General features: G+C 36.7%; 3 protein-coding genes across 3 annotated transcripts; 1 reads left to right on the top strand and 2 right to left on the bottom strand.

The window, feature by feature from the left end:
- Positions 1-1154: 1154 nt before the first annotated feature.
- Positions 1155-4986, bottom strand: LOC143577896 (serine/threonine-protein kinase STN8, chloroplastic-like). Its single transcript, XM_077061617.1, has 4 exons — positions 4295-4986; positions 3591-3764; positions 2826-3230; positions 1155-1619 (listed from the first exon to the last, which is right to left on the bottom strand). The coding sequence occupies exons 1-4, from the start codon at positions 4844-4846 to the stop codon at positions 1272-1274; spliced, it is 1479 nt and encodes a 492-aa protein (XP_076917732.1). The 5' UTR covers positions 4847-4986; the 3' UTR covers positions 1155-1271.
- A 1104-nt stretch (positions 4987-6090) lies between these two features.
- LOC143577909 (uncharacterized) lies at positions 6091-10533 on the top strand. The gene is made up of 7 exons (XM_077061625.1): positions 6091-6349; positions 6869-6949; positions 7043-7117; positions 7309-7353; positions 8122-8211; positions 8941-9042; positions 10122-10533. The coding sequence occupies exons 1-7, from the start codon at positions 6128-6130 to the stop codon at positions 10305-10307; spliced, it is 801 nt and encodes a 266-aa protein (XP_076917740.1). The 5' UTR covers positions 6091-6127; the 3' UTR covers positions 10308-10533.
- A 3417-nt stretch (positions 10534-13950) lies between these two features.
- LOC143577904 (uncharacterized) lies at positions 13951-14498 on the bottom strand. Its single transcript, XM_077061621.1, has 2 exons — positions 14369-14498; positions 13951-14264 (listed from the first exon to the last, which is right to left on the bottom strand). The coding sequence occupies exons 1-2, from the start codon at positions 14496-14498 to the stop codon at positions 13951-13953; spliced, it is 444 nt and encodes a 147-aa protein (XP_076917736.1).
- Between the last annotated feature and the right edge of the window lie 2415 nt (positions 14499-16913).

Below are 16913 nucleotides of genomic sequence, written 5' to 3'. Positions count from 1 at the left end.
CACTAATGGGTCTTGGATCCAATGAGTCAACAAGGTAGGGTACGGTTAACTGCCAATACGATATGAACACAATTCCCAAAGTCCAGTGACGTGAACCTGCAAAACAGACACCGTGAGCTCGTTACGGGAAGGACAAGAGGGGGGGGTCTTCCCGTAACCACCCTCCGGCGTGAGAATAAGTACAATTCTGATGAAGATAATACACTTAAGTAAATAGTGATAGTACCGTGGGAGTGAATGAATACCTCATGATGGTTGAAAGGATATTTATAGCCGAAGGGTATGGGAAGGTGATTGGGCCAGCTGTCCTTTTCAGAAGATGCTCTCGTAACCACCTGGACACGTGTCCTCTTTTGATAGGTTCGGTTTATACGTTGCATGTGCATGTATAACAACCTAGACACGTGTCTCTCTGCTATAGGCTGAATATGTATCATTGGCCATGTGCACGGTTATAACGGCCTTGCCAGGTGTCTCTTGTTAATTTGCCGAGAGGTCACGTATTGCCCAAGAAAGCATCTTGGCAAATCTTCTAGAAGGTAATTAGTTACTGACATCTGCCCCGGAGCATTACCTTGTGGTCATTTACGCGGAAGGGTACTTCTTACTTGCGGATGACTTTTGAGGGTGCCGGGATGCTTCCGCATATGTCGTGAGGGTGTTTCTTCCTCAAATGATTTATGCGGATGGTTCTTATGCCCCGCGGGTGTCTTATGAGGGGCTTCTGGTTGACCCGCGGGTATCACTTGAGGGTATTTGGGTCTTTTTAGTACCCTACCTTTATAGAAAGGATAACCGTGTGATAAGTATTATTAAGCGTCGGTGTGAATAACTGATAATTCGAGGGGTTGATACGTAATATTAACTTTTAGCCGGTTAAAGTTTGTAATGTTAAAGTTTGTAATGTGTGTTTTTGGGCACATTAAAATTAGATAGCATTCCACAATAATTCTTAATTTATTTTCTTATCTTATAAATTATAATCTCGTGATTTGATGTGTGGAGATCTGAAAATAGTTCAACCGAGCAAACCAATAAAAAAACATAGTACCAAGAATCATCGCAACACATTATGTTATCTACATTTATTTAGTGTAACATGTAAGTAACTAACTTACCTTACAAAATTCAAATGTAGAGAGTAAATTTGCTATTTTAAGCACCTTTCAGATAGCAGAATTGAACAATATAAACAAACAATGAAATTATACAATTATGTCACAGAACCAATGTTTGACCTTTACAGTCAACCACCTCTCAATATTGACTTTCTACTTTGACAAGCTCAATTTTGAAAGAACCGAAGCCGCTTGATCACCACCCAACAAGAAATACGGGTGCCTTAACGCATCCGAAGCCGATAACCGACCCCTACGCAACGAACCCCGTTCTGAAATAAGTTTCGTCGCTAAATCCCACCCTCTACCCGAATCCAAATCAAGAACGCTTGTGTCGGGTCTCGATCGGGTTTTTTCCCGCCACTTTTTTAAATCATAATTAACTGCTTTTAGTTCAAGATTGAAATTTTTTAAGGCTGCTGAAGACCTTAATGACGGTACAGCCATTTGCATGAGGACTATCCCAGCAGAATACATGTCGAATAAATCGGGACTGTTTAACTGCAAGAATGATAAATAAAATATTTTAATAGATAACAAAAAGTTAAGAAATTGAAGGATAAATAAGAAAGGCTAAACTTATACATAAATGAAAATACATGATTTTTTTAAATAGTTATGGAAACCAAACCATGGGAGTAAACGAGCCGAGCTTGAGTAAGTCTAAGCTTGAGCTCAGCTTGTTTATTTACTAATTATTACTAAATTATTTATAAACATTTCTATTAATATAACAAGGGGTGGCAATTTCCAATACAATCCTAACACGACACGGAGATAATCAAGTTTTGGGTTTGCATATCTGGCCCGTTTAAAAAACGGTTCGTGCTCGGGCTGACCTGTTTAATTAAACGAGTTGTGTTCTGGTTAACCTATTTAACTCGTTTAATTAAAGACTTCTATCGCCAACATATTTAGATAAAGAGGTTGACCCACTAACCCCCCTCTTTGCAATCCACCAACTCGATTAACACGTTTACAACTTGGTATCCCGTTTGACAGATTTAGGTAAACAAGTTAAACGGGTCGTGTTCGGTTTAACTTGTTTAACCTATTTACTTAAATAGGTTGATCCGTTAACCCATTTATCCCCTGTTTGACCCTTTTTTTTACAACCCACTGACTCTATTAACACATTTACAATTCAGTTATTACCCGCCATTCCGCCAACCAATTTTACATGTTTAGATAAATGAGTCAAATGAACCGTGTTCGGGTTACATGATTATAAGTGGGTGCAGGTTAGGGTTGACACATATAATACCATGGGTCGTGTTTGGGTTGACCTATTTAATTAAACGGGTCGTTCTTGGGTTAACCGGGAAACCCATTAAGTTTAACATGTCGACCTGCCAACCTGTTTAGTGAAACAGGTTGACCCACTAACCCATTTATGACCTATTTACAACTTAGTTATCATCCACAAACCCGTTTGACACGTTTAGATAACTGAGTTAAACAGGGTTCATGTTTTTTACACAAATAATAACAGAGGTCGTTTTCCGATTGACCCATTTATGTCCTGCTTAACCCTTTCTTTTACTACCCACCATTTTTATTAACACGTTTACAACTTGACTATCACCCGCTAGCCCTTTAGACACGTTTAGGTAAATGAGTTAAACGGCGATGCTCTTGTTAAACCCGCCAACCCGCACCTGTCAATCCATCAAAGATTTATTATAAAAAAAATACATAATATATTACCTGCCAAAGAATTGGAGAAAGAAGAGCTGCAACGGGTTCTGGAGGTGGGGACGGTGTTTCTTCGGGCAGAACATAAAGCTCAGGCGGGCAATAATCCGGGTCAAGAAGACCCTTGTTTGGCACATAGTTTTTTCCTATCCTTAAATCAGTTGCTGCGCCAAAATCGATAAGCTTGATTCGCCCCTTTTTGGTTACAACTAAATTGGCGGGCTTTATATCACGGTGCACAATGCCAGTGTCGTGTATTTTCTTGAGTGATGATATTATTTGTCTCATTATTTGTTTGATTATTAACGCGTTTCGTTGTATAGATTCGAGCCCTTCTAATATGCGTCCAAACATGAGTGATTCCAAGTTTAATGGGAAAAGTCTATCTTTCATGTAATCACCAAGGTCTCGGTCCCCCTGCGTTTGATTCGCATAACATTTTATATTAGTCATGAGTATACTGTTAAATTTGTAACTGATACCAATGGGGTATTTGGATTGTGGATTTGTGTTTTGAAAACTATCGTCCAAAAATCCATATTTTGTGTATCTTAACATTTAGAAGTTGTTACAGTGAGAGAATTTTGAAATAAACCATAATTTGTCAAACATTCAAAAATCTAATTATCCGATTATTGCAACTCCACACTGCCTAAGCACATCCAAACACTAGTTTCTACTGCACATTATAATGGTAAATTCATTTTCAAAACTCACATCCAAACATCCCTAAGATATTAAATCTATGTGAATCTACTTGAATAAGAAAACATGTACCTCAAATTTCCATACGAGCCATTTCTCACCCTTTGTGAATATTGAATTATTTTTATCAGAAATAAAGCTTCCAAGAAACTCAGCACATGTATCTGGAGCCGCACGTGACAACCTGTAGTTGAACCATTCTTCAAAATCGCCACATTCTATAGCACCTGCTACTCCAATTTTTACCTAGTAAATTACAAAGTATCATTATGATTATGATTTTGGAAAACTAGATTTTAGTATCGACAAATTGGCTGATAATAATCTATACATGCAGTTTGACCAGTGGCAATCGTAACATCAACTTCGGTTATAAGACACAATCTCACTGTAATGGAGAAATAACTCTGTCTGCCCTGCCCTTGATGACGTGGCATATGACGTATTAGTAGGGGCAGACATAGTTATTTTTCCGTTAAACTGAGTTGACAATGAAATAAACGTTGCAAGTGGTTACGGGTTAAATTGTGAGTATGGACTATATTATCTAGAAATAGATCATATTTTAAATTAATTTACCTATGATTTTCAACAAATTATCTTATTACACCTAATATCTGATTTTCAACAATTTTGTAACTCCTAACTTTCGTTACAAAGACTACCTTGACAACGAAAATGAAAGTTACGAGTGTACACACCGCCCAAATTGCAACTACGATTACTATCGACTAACGGATCATAATTCAAATGAACAAAATCACCAAACTTTTCACCTGTTTAAGAATGACTTTCTCCTTAAACCTTGGATCCTTCTCCAGCTGTTTTCGTCTACTCCCGGTATTCCTAACCCGTTCCTCGACCGACATATTCTTGGGCACCACGACACCCGAATACACCACCCCAAACGACCCTTCTCCGATCTTATCCCCAACCAAAAAATCTGAAGTCTTGAGATTCCTTCTCCCAGACAAACCGTCGAACACCTTCTGTGCAGGGGCCAAAAGATAGGCATCAATGGCACCAATCAAAACCCCAGGGCGAGCAGTGAGGTACACCCACACCAACCCAGCAAACACAAACACACCCCACTTCTCACTCTCCGGGAAGCTCTCGGTAACCCGTTGGAACTGATCGTACCCGGATTTGAAAAGCGGGTATTGGTCCAAATGGAGGGTGTTTTCGAGCAAGTCGTCGGAGATTTCGTTGAATGAGACGCTGATTTTTGACGGGTTTCGTTTGAACTGAGGGATAAGTGAAGTGGGTTTTGAAGGAGAGAAGGTGGAATTGAGTTTTAGAGTGATGGAAGAGAGCATGGTGGTAGCCATTGATGAATGCTTGAGAATTGGTTTGAGCCGAGGATGGTTATTATTATTATGGGTTTATCCTTTTAGGCGGGATTTGTGTGGAGAATGAGGAAACAACGTTTCATTCGGTGGTACAATTTTGTAAAACGTTTACATTTGAGGGGATATGTTGTAGCTAACGATCTAAACTAATAGATTCAAACTATCTAAATAGATATAGATAGTTCGTTGATATTATTTTTGCATAACAAATAAACCGAAAACCAGACCGAGCTGTGTTTTCGGTTCTTAACAGTATCCATATTGTGAATTTGGGTTTTATTTCGGTTATCGGTTCCATAAGTCTTTCGTGTTTGGATAACTGAAACGAATAAGCCACTGTCCCATTCAGATGCAACAGCAAGTCTGAATGATTCAGACCTAATTTTAACTATTTATATGTTTTTCTGTTTGTAACCAAACAGTCTAAAGTCTGAATGAATCAGATGTTTACATCTGAATGGTTCCATTCAGATGTAAATAAATAGCCCCTAAATCGTCTTGAATAAGCATATAATCTAATCTAGTGTTGGGATGACGGGTTTTCTAGCAAATCATGACTGCCACGAGTTGCTGTCTTGTTGAATGTAAACACAGGTGCTTAACGATGTGTTTTACACTAACGGTTCGCCAAAGACACATTACGTTAACATGCCGAGACATGTGTTAGTAAATGAAATTGCATCGTCGGCGATGCATTACGTTCCGGTAACACATCGCCGTCGGCGGGAACATGGTTGTCGGATTTGGCAGCCAAGTGTTGACGATGAGATACCGAGCAGCCATAACACATCCCGTGTTTAACACATCAGAGGGACGATGTGTTTTCAATCACGTGTCTTGTTGTGATTGGTTTGTTAACCCACCAATAGGACAAGCTAACACATCACCGACCATACAAAAGATGCTACTAATTTGAGGGATATAAAAAGTTAAAAACTAGTTCAGGTGTCTGTATGAACTGGATTCTGTAAACAGTCAATCAATCCATCAATGAGTATGTGTGATTGCATTTGTAGTTCATCATCATCTTCTAGTTACTCTTTCATCATAAGATTTCCTCCTCCATCTTCAATAATAATCCCCCCCTTTCCACCTTCATTCTTCAGAACTAAACCCCCTAAATCTAAATCTAAATCTAAATATAAATTCTCCTTAAAAACCAGTCAAAATCCAAACCCAGAATTGAAGTTCAAAGAGCGACAACCGACCAAAACCCACTTCGAATTGAACCCTAATGACAACGAATTTGACGAGAATTTGATGGAATATGAAGAAGAAGAAGAGGATTTGGTCAAAATTATTAGGGAAGATTGTGAGGTGAAATTAGATGATGATGTTAATAATCAAGTGAGTGGGGTTATTATTAGGAAGAAAGGGAAAGAAGTGATGAAAAGATCAAATGTGATTGCCAAGCAAGTCATCACCATTCAGTCTGCTCTTTCTCTGGGCTTTGTTTCACAGCTTTGGGTCGATACTAACACCGTGAGTCAAACCTTTTAAGGCTAGGCAAATCTTCTACTTCAAATACGTTTTCGATTATTATCCACTAATCACAAATTTTAGGCAGGCAAATCTTGTAGAACTAAATTAGTATAAAACATCATGTGGTGGCGTTGATAGCCGAAAGACAAGGGCACATGCACCAGTCAGCCGGTGTCCCGATGATTGAGTGCTATGTGCTTTATGTCCAAGGCTTGATGCAAACTACTATCGAGCCGGGGGTCTCACCGGAAGCAGCCTCTCTATCCCTATGGGTTAGAGGTAAGGCTGTCTACGTCTTACCCTCCTCAGACCCTACCATAGCATTGCTATTGGTGGGATATACTGAGTACAATGATGATGACTATTTTATACTAGCCTTAGTTTACTATTATCATTGTTATTACTACTTTTGTAGATTTGTTGCTCTGTTTATCTAGATTACGAGTCCGTTACAATCTTCATGCTTTTGTTCATGACTATTATTTTGTTATAATAAGTGATACATTTTCAACTTTTTAGTGGATGGTAGTGATTGTAGAAGTGAGACCGAACCTACTATCTGGAGAGCAAGAAATGTTCTTTTTAGAGGATACAAGGCAGGTAAGCAGCAGGCTCTCCTTTCTAACTATGGTAAAAATGGCCATGCTTCGGAATTCTGGAAGGGTTAAATATGTGATTATGCTTTGACCACAGGCTGGCGATGTTGTGCTCGTTGAGGATGAGACTGTGATGGATAAAGAGTTTAAATTGGTTGGACTGGAAACGCTGGTATGCTCAACGGTCAACCTCACCTTTTTTTTTACTAAGATTAATTAAATCATTCAATTAGCGTGTGAAATCGGGCACTGTGTTAAACCTTATAATATAAAGAGGCAACAGCTTTAAATATATTGGTGTAAAGTTTGTTACAACATGATTGTTGATTATATTTATATATTTTTATTTGTTTTCTTTCTTAGGTAGGATATAGTGTTGTGACACCAGGTCGACGAGATATTGGAAAGGTATGTTTTTCTAATCCCAGTTATCATCTTTAATTGCTTAATTCATTCTTTTATTGTAATGATTTAGAAAGTGTTTTGTGCTTTTTTTGATGTTCAGAATAAGATACTTAGTCTTAACAATCAGATAATCATATCAGATATTTATTTTTTAACTTATTTTTATAGAGTAAGTTATATTTGTCGTCCTTTAGTTATAGTGTATTTCCCTTTTTGTCCTTGAATTAAGGATAGAAAATAAGTCATCCTTTATGTTCGTATATTGCAACAATTTGCGTTCTTTCCAATATTGGGCGTTGATGTTCTTTTTTTGTCAAGTCCATTGATGTGCATGCACATGCGGGTAGTTAATGACTTAACAGAAACAATTAACGTCTGTTACAGGAAATGATGTATACTGCTACAATATACAAACATAAAGGATGATTTCTGTTATTTCCTTAGTTTAAAGACGAAAAGTGAAAATTTTCTATATAACTAAATGACGAATTATGTAATTTACTCTTCTTACATTAAAGAAATTGGTAGATAAAATGTTCAGAAAATACTGGAAAAAGAGAGGTGTCTTGTGCAACGAGAGTAAAAGTGTAAAATTATCAAATATGAGGGCCAAATAGGTAGCTTTATTAATTTCAAAACAAAAGTCCAAACACCTATTTGCATTTAAACAACTTTCTGAATATCGATTTTTCTTTTTGTTAAAAATTGTTGAAAACGTGAATCACTCTCTTAAATAGTTTGATAATAATATCTGATTTCTCGTGTTTTTAGGTGCGCGGGTATAATTTTAATATTAACTCAGGGGCAATAGAATCTTTAGAGCTCGATTCATTTGGAATATCGATTATTCCATCAACTTTGGTAATTATATATATTTTTTAATCTTTGGTAATTAAAACCTGTATACCCATAAATGGGTCGCTATGGGTTATGTTTATCTCAAATGGGTCAGATGAGTTAAGTTATAAGATTTAACTAAAAATAAACCGAGTCAAATAACTGGTTGAAAGTAATTAAAGTGTACTCAATTGCACAAAACAGTCTTTATGAACATAACACGTAAAGTATTTGAAAAATTAAATCCGGCAAATGTCGCAATTTACAAAATAACACATTAATTACTCAAAAGTTAAATAGTAACACATTTTTGTAATCGGATGTAACATTTTTTATTAATGTAACACAGTAATTACTTAAAAGATTGAATTTGGCAAATGTCACAATTTACAAAATAACACATTATTATATAGAACTAAATTGTTTGTGGGTTTGTTTTGGTAATTATACTTTTTTTTATGGCAACTTAGTGAAACGTGCTACTTTTTTGAACCGGTGTAATACCAATGCTGAAATTTTATTTAAAATTAATTTTTGATATCGAATTAACTATTAATGATTTGATGTTATTACATATTGCTGAGGTATCCCATCTACTAAATTATGTGGCATTTGTCCAATTAAATTAGATTAAGAAGTGTTTACGGGTCGGCCCAATCTGACCCCACTGTTTGGCCCACTGCCCAACCGTCTGACCCGCCCATTTCTCCACAGCTACCGTTTTGTTTTAAACGAGAATGTAACTAATTACAGGTGAGCACATATGCGTTGTTGGTGGAAGACGTGCTGGAAGTTGTATCTGATACAGTTATTGTGCATGATGCTGCAGCCTCACGTATACAACGGTTAACTAAGGTAAGTAACACTATAAATGCTTCTGTATGATTGTTATACTTAGAGGAAGTCATTTCGACCCGTTCACTTATAAATGGGCCAATTTTGATTGTAATGGGTCAAATGGGTCAAGCTAATGGATTTTAGTTAAGTAAAAGCAACTTTATTTATAATCATTAATCATTATTGGCAAATTATTAATTTATAAATTTCAGATAAGTTTTTTTAAACATGTTCATTCAAAACAACTCATTTCACTCACAAATAGTAGTTTGAACAAGTGGAGCAAAGTCCGAGCTCCCTTAAGCTCAAGCGCGAATCGTTTGAAATAAGAGAGCTGAAGCTTGAGCTTTGCTCATTATTTATTTATTATTCTATTTATCTACATATATAATACCTTATATACATATTTATATTTGATAGTTATACTTTCATATCTATATATCTTTTTTTAAATATCATAACTTTTTATATAATAATATTTATTATGTTAATTTTATATTATTATATAAAAACATTATTATATATATATAAATAGTAGGCTTGCAGGCCTAAGTTCGGTGTGTGAAGCCCGGGCTCGAACTCAGCTTGTTTGCTTGTTTATTTAATACAATATTTAGTTTTTCATTAATATACATCTGTAATTACTTATACATACATATATTTACAATTATACTTTTATATCTATATATTATTTAGCTACTTTTATCCTAATTTTATATATAATAATATTTATGTAATTATATATTTATTTTATGAAAAATTGTTTTATTTATATAAATAGTTGGCTTGCATTTGCTTAATTTTATATATAATAATATTTATTAAGTGAGCCCGAGACTCCCGACCTTCAGTTTAGGCTAGAGTTCAGGCTCGAGCTCGTTTAAGCTTGACTCAACTCAAGCTCTTAGTGAGCCAAGGATAAACGAGCTCGATTCAACTATTTATTTTTATATAAATAGTTGGGTCGCGAGCAGCTTGGCTTGTTTACAACCGTGCTCACAAACAACGAGATAGACAAGTGGGAGGGATACAATCTTAGGTGCCAATTCTTCGCAACAAATTATATAATGACATGAAAATCTTGTGGATAAATTTAGGGTTTCTGGGATGCCCAAAGAACGAATTACTCTATGGATGATCTTGATTATTATTCCGACCTTGAAGAACGATCTGAATACCGAAAGGGCAGAAGAAAAAGGCCGGGACCCGAGAACCCAAGACCCAGGGAAAAAACCATTGACAACACTCAAGACGACTGGGATCTTCCTATGGATTACCTTTGACCTTTTTTGTGCCAAATAGTCAACTAGGTTCATAAAGTCAAAATGTTTCTTAATTATGACCACAGGTTGACTTGTTATAATAAACCACAAACGCAACTGATAACAAGGTTTTTTGGTTTTGGTTTGGGAAATTTGGCGATGTTCGTTACATGGTTTGTAACTTAAAAAACCATTAACTGTAATAAGTTACATCTATAACTAATAAGTGAAGGTAAGATATATTTCCTGTAGCTTTATGCAAGCATATGGGTTCCTTTCGAATTTGATTATTTTTTTTTGTCTCCATTGCAAGTTGCAATGTTTGTATTTATGCATCCTTTTTATTTCTCTACATATACGATATTTAAATACGAATGATTTTTTTTTCTGGTCTTTGTTATATAGCGGATGAGAAAGAGGGAAATGTAACGATTTAAGGACTAAGAGTCGAGAAATATAATTATTTAACAGTTTGATTAAAAAAATAGAAGTAATACATGTCTAGATAAAACTAAGCGTATGCAACGATAACATATACATGGAATTATGCATCAAGATGTATTGAATCTAGACGACCGGTGCCAACATTCAAAGAAACAAATCATATTTTTTTATTTAATCTCGGCTTTAATCAAAACCCTAACTTGTAAGACAGGTTCATACACCTAGTTGAATCAACCCGAAGCAAAGTTGTTGAAGGCTAACTGTTACATGTTGATCACAGTTTAGTTTTTTTTTTTTTGGGAAAAAGGCCGAGGCCTTGGCAAACTTTATTAAAGAAAAGTGGGAAACAAAACAAGGCATCACAACTAGCCGGGACGTATCTCCAAACTAGTCAAGACCCTAAAGGAAACCAAACAAACCTAACAACAATGCTAACCCGATATCTATACATGAATCTAAAATCGGGCTTAGCTCCTATACATTTTCTAAAAAATAAAAGATCAAAATTCAAGTAAACAATCCTATACACAAAATCCATCTTGGGCCTAAGATCCATAAACAGTAAACCCACTTTCTTTTTCCCAACAGTGTACATTGGCCCAACAATTTCGTAAGTCTAGACCCAACACCACCAAGCTCTACGAAAACTTTGCTGAAAATGACCATCATCTCAAGCCATTTACTAAGCATAACTCTACACTAGCTATTTACCACACTTAGGTTCAATTCTTCCATCCAGCTAATCTTCATACCATAATATTGATGAGTTCCGGTTTGGACCCAGCACCAATTCAAACTTTCAACCCAACATATAGTCCATCTCCAAATAATATTCCAACAAACAATTGTCATCAGAGTTGTGGAAACCTCACAACTACCCTTGATCAAATTTATACACCTATTTCTTAAGTAGTACCACCTTAACTCCCATATCCAACCCAGTTTCACCAAAAAGAATAGGGCCGGCTCAACGAATGTGAAGGCCTAAATCAAAACAAGATTTTGGGGCCTTTTCATAACATTTGTTAAGAAAAAAAATATTGATTATTAGAAGTTTTGAACTCATAACCTATACTTTAGTAACAACCAAGCCTACCACCACACCAATACATTACTTTGACTTTACTATACTCATTATAATATATCTATATAATGTTTTTTTATTTGGAGGCCTTAACTAAATAAGGGCCAAAAGCCCTAACTTGTTTTCGCTGTCCTACGAGCAACCCCTGAAAAAGAACTTAATAAATCTGACCAGACTGCCCCTGAATATACACTTTCTATGTCACACCCCCAAACCGGGCCTGGGAGCGTGACTACCTGTTGATACCTGTTTTGTAAATATATCAGAGTATAAGGTTTGTTTTAGCGAAGACTTCTTTTGATTATAATATTATATTTGTCTAACTTAGTTTGGGAATAAACACCCAAACTTACATTGTTTTACAAACAAGTAATTTACATAACAAGGATTTCGTTTATTTTAATATATCAAAAACTGAGCCATTCATCACGAATCTTCTAACAGTATGACTCTATCCTTGCTTAGCACATCTTTTCCTTACCTGAAATGTTAAGTAAATACGTTAGCTATATGCTGGTGAAACGTATTGACTCAATAAAATAGTTTTAACAATCATTATAATACATAGAAAGTTTTCTTATTACTTAGCAGAAACGTCTCTTAATTCTAGGGCCATTGCCACAGTAAAATACAACAAACTAACATGCCCTCGGCAACTGATGCCCATAGTGAGGAGATTAGTTTGACCAGCATGTAACAAACTATATAAATTCTCGGGACCCGCTGCCCATACTGAGAAATTAGTTTAATCTACATGCAACAGTATGTTTGGATCCAGACACATGTACTGACTGTCTAAGTATTTTATTATCTAACATGTATTATAAGTTTTAGAGATCCTGACATCTCATGTAAACATTCAACAAACTTTGGGATCACGTAATCCCTTAACTTTGACGGACTTGTCAAGTCAAACCCAATGTCTAACTTGCCAAGTTTCCAATAAAAAGTTGTACGTATTCACCTTTCAAAATCGAGCTTTAACTTCTTTTGTTTAAGTTGGATGAACGGGATTGATCGGACCTATAGTTTGACAATAACAACGTATTAATACTAGGTCATGTAATCTAGTTCCAGATCTTGTATCTGGTTTAACTTTGTAAATCTTTTTGAATAAAACTCTTTCGTTTATTCTAGGAGTGACATTTGATATAGCATGCTTTGGCATAATAGGTTCAATCACTCTCATCGAGTCTCTCCAGGAAAGTAAACGGGTCACTCGGTTGATTGGGATTTATACGAATTACTTTCCTTAGACAAGAAACTCAACTACCGACGATATCCCCCTTCCAGTTACTACATGCCCGTCAAAATATAATTTTTATTATTTCATCTAGAAATAATATCCTTATGAATATGTTTAAGCGTATATCAAAACAAGGTTATAGACGATACCCTTGACTAGGGTTTAACATATATATATATAGATAACTTAATACATAAGTCACCTTAGATAGGCTAGACAATTTGATAACAACTTGGACAGAGGTTTGATTCTTTGCTTAGTTTGCTTACGAACTTCCTGACTCGCAGGGCTTTGCCGTAGCACTTAGCAGCGAACAATCAAGTGTTCGAAAGAGAGAAAGAAAGTTTTTGGTGCGAGTTTTAATTTGAACATGAAGTCCATATATATAGGCCCTTGAAACCGCCATTAGGGGTCAATATTTACCATTTTGGCCCTTAAGCTTTTGTTTTGATCATTTCGAACCTTGAACTTTCTTGTTTCGCCGTGCAAAAATACTAAGGCGGCCCTTAAGCGGCGATGCGAAGTGCAAAGTGCGCCATCAAAGCGCCCATCGCCCGTGCGCGTGCGCGTGCGCGTTCGGGTGCTTCGCACCCTCCGCTAGGACCATTGGGTGCATAAGGGCATATAAGAATATTATTATGGAATTTCATCTCCTTATAAGGAGCTCAATATTTGTATCCATTTCCAATGTGGGATGAGATTTGCACTCCTTATTTATACCCATGTGCAAGGATTCCACTTTCTTTCATCCACCAATGTGGGATGCACCCATTCTTATTTTACAAAGTTTATCCATAACTTTTTAAATTGAAATTTTTAGTCCAAAATATTTATGGATTTTTATGGGATCTTACATCCTCCCTACCTTTGAATTAATCTCGTCCTCGATATTATTGGAACAGATGAGGGTATTTCTTTTTCATTTCAGATTCGAGTTCCCCAGTATATTCGGGTCCTCGACGCGAATCCCATCTTACTTTGACAATCTTAAGACGCCTCTTTTTGAGGAACTTAACCATAGAATCTTCTATTTGAATTGGTTGTTCCACAAACTTAAGCTTGTCGTTGACTTGCACGTCTTTTAAAAGCATAGCAAGCATTTCGTCGGCTAAACATTTGCGAAGATTCGAAACATGAAATATGTTATGTATGCCTTTCATTTCTTCAGGGAGTTCGAGTTTATAGGCAACCGGTCCAATCCTTTCTAGGATTTTAAACGGTCCAACAAATCAGGGACTCAGTTTACCTTTCTTACCGAAACGAACAACTCCCTTCCAAGGTGATACTTTCAGTAAGACCTTATCACACCTTCTTGGAATTCCAACGGTCTGCGGCGTATGTCAGCATAGCTCTTTTGTCTATCCTGAGCCGCTTTTAGTCGATCCTTGATTAGTTGTATTTGGTCAGTAGTCTTTTGAACCAGTTCGGGTCCAGACATTTGTTTGTCTCCAATTTCTGACCAATATACCGGCGTTTGACACGTGCGACCGTATAAAGCTTAGAATGGTGCCATCTGTATACTCGTATGGTAACTATTGTTATAAGAAAACTCCATCAACGAGAGATGAGTATCCCAGCTACCACCAAGATCGATTACACAAGCACGAAGCATATCTTCCAATATTTGAATCGTCCTTTTGCTTTGCCCATCTATCTGCGGATGATAAGCAGTGCTTAAGTTCAAACGGGTGCCCATAGCTTTCTGGAAACTTCTCCAGAAGTTTGATGTAAACCGACTATCTCGATCAGAGATGATTGATAGTGGTACACCATGTATTACTACGATTTTCTCTACATAGAGTTGGGCTAGTTTGTCCATTGAAAATGATTCCTGAATTGGAATAAAATGTGCAGATTGTGTCAATCTGTCTATGATAACCCAAATGGCATCGTTACCTCGAGTAGTCTTTGGTAACTTCATTATAAAGTCCATGGTTATCATATCCCATTTCCAGATAGGGATTTCGGGTTGCTGCAAGAGTCCTAGCGGTTTTTAGTGTTCCGTTTTGACTTTTGAGCAAGTTAGGCATTTGGCTACATATATAGCTATTTCTTTCTTCATGCCTATCCATCAGTAATCGTTCTTGAGGTTGTGATACATTTTATCACTCCCCGGATGCGTCATATATTTGGATTTATGAGCTTCCTCAAGAATCTTATCTCTTAGATTACCAGTCGTTGGTACCCATATTCTTTTGCCAAGGCGGAGAATTTCATCATCCCCCTTAACCAGTTGATCTATGGTACCATTCTATTTTTCTTCTTTAATTCTCCCTTCTCTAGAGCCAACTTTTGTGCTTCACGAATTTGACTAGCTAAGTCAACCTTAAGTTCTAGTCGAAGGGCTCGAACACGCTTAGGTATCTTGTGTTCTTTTCGACTCAACGCATTAGCTACCATGTTTGCTTTACCTTTGTGGTATTCAATGTCACAATCATAATCACTAAGAGTTTCCATCCATCTTCTTTGTCTCATATTTAATTCCTTTTGGTTAAATGTATGCTTGAGACTCTTATGATCAGTAAAGACGGTGAACTTGACACCATAAAGATAATGTTGCCATAATTTCAAAACAAAAATTATAGCTCCCAGTTCAAGATCATGAGTGGTGTAATTTTTCTCATGAGTTTTTAACTGACGTGAGGCATAGGCTATTACCTTGTCTTGTTGCATTAATACGCTACCCATTCCTGTGTGCGAAGCATCACAGTATATGGTAAAGCCATCTAGTCCTTCAGGTAGGGCTAGTATGGGTGCATTTGTCAGTTTTTGTTTCAGAGTTTCAAAGGCTTCTTCCTGCTTAGGTCCCCATTCAAATTTAACCGACTTTCGGGTAAGTGAGGTTAAAGGGACAACAATACGAAAAAAGTATTGAATAAATCTCCGATAATACCCCGCTAAACCAAGAAAACTCCTAACTTGCGTTGGCGTTTTTGGTTTCTCCCATTTGGTTATGGCCTCGATTTTTGCTGGATCAACTTGAATTCCTTTGGCACTTACAACATGACCTAGGAATTGAACTTCTGAAAGCCAAAACTCACACTTTGAATACTCAGCGTATAATTTCTCAGTTCTAAGTACTTCGAGTATGGTTTTCAGATGGAATTGATGATCAGATTCGGACTTTGAATAGATAAGAATATCATCAATGAATATGATAACGAATCGATCCAAGTATGGTTTACAGATTGGATTCATCATATCCATAAATGCAGCTGGTGCATTTGTTAAGCCGAATGGCATAACGGTGAATTCAAAATGACCGTATCGGGTTCTAAAAGCTGTTTTAGGAATATCAACATCCTGAACTTTCAATTGATGATACCCGGATCTAAGGTCGATTTTTGAAAAGCAACTGGCTCCTTGCAGTTGGTCAAACAGATCGTTAATACGGGGCAAAGGATATCGGTTCTTGATTGTTACTTTATTCAGCTCACGATAGTCAATGCACATCCGCATCGATCCATCTTTCTTCTTGACAAATAGCACTGGTGCTCCCAAGGCGAAGAGCTTGGTCTGATAAAGCCTTTCTATAACAATTCGTCTAACTGCTTCTTTAGTTCTTTCATTTCGGTCGGGGCCAGACGATAGGGTGTTTTAGCTATTGGGTTAGTTCTAGGTAGTCATTCGATTTTGAATTCCACCTCCCTGTCAGGCGGGATACCTGGCAATTCTTCGGGAAATACGTCTTGGAATTCAGATACTACCAGAACTTCATTTATTTTCTTGGGTTCAGATTCCTTGGTTACGTAAACCATGAATGCAAGACATCCTTTTCCCAAGCATTGGCTGGCTTTGATTTTGGAAATAATACTGATTTGACCAGCATTTTGATCTCCAGCAATTCTTATGG

This window comes from Bidens hawaiensis, unplaced genomic scaffold (assembly GCF_021521415.1).
Source record: "Bidens hawaiensis isolate Kalapana, Puna unplaced genomic scaffold, B.hawaiensis_p1.1 tig00028894_1, whole genome shotgun sequence".
NCBI classification, from domain to species: Eukaryota; Viridiplantae; Streptophyta; class Magnoliopsida; order Asterales; family Asteraceae; genus Bidens; species Bidens hawaiensis.
This window is presented reverse-complemented; position numbering and strand designations above follow the sequence as displayed.

Excerpts from the sequence above, each read along its gene's own strand:
- LOC143577896 (XM_077061617.1), bottom strand. The coding sequence starts at position 4,846 with ATGGCTACCACCATGCTCTCTTCCATCACTCTAAAACTCAATTCCACC. Across the intron at positions 3,765-4,294 it reads AGAAAGTCATTCTTAAACAG|GTAAAAATTGGAGTAGCAGG; the intron begins GTGAAAAGTTTG and ends GTAATTTACTAG. Across the intron at positions 3,231-3,590 it reads GGCTCGTATGGAAATTTGAG|GGGGACCGAGACCTTGGTGA; the intron begins GTACATGTTTTC and ends AATCAAACGCAG.
- LOC143577909 (XM_077061625.1), top strand. The coding sequence starts at position 6,128 with ATGGAATATGAAGAAGAAGAAGAGGATTTGGTCAAAATTATTAGGGAA. Across the intron at positions 6,950-7,042 it reads TTTTAGAGGATACAAGGCAG|GCTGGCGATGTTGTGCTCGT; the intron begins GTAAGCAGCAGG and ends CTTTGACCACAG. Across the intron at positions 9,043-10,121 it reads GTATACAACGGTTAACTAAG|GGTTTCTGGGATGCCCAAAG; the intron begins GTAAGTAACACT and ends GGATAAATTTAG.
- LOC143577904 (XM_077061621.1), bottom strand. The coding sequence starts at position 14,498 with ATGTCTGGACCCGAACTGGTTCAAAAGACTACTGACCAAATACAACTA. Across the intron at positions 14,265-14,368 it reads ACCGTTGGAATTCCAAGAAG|AAAGGATTGGACCGGTTGCC; the intron begins GTGTGATAAGGT and ends TTAAAATCCTAG.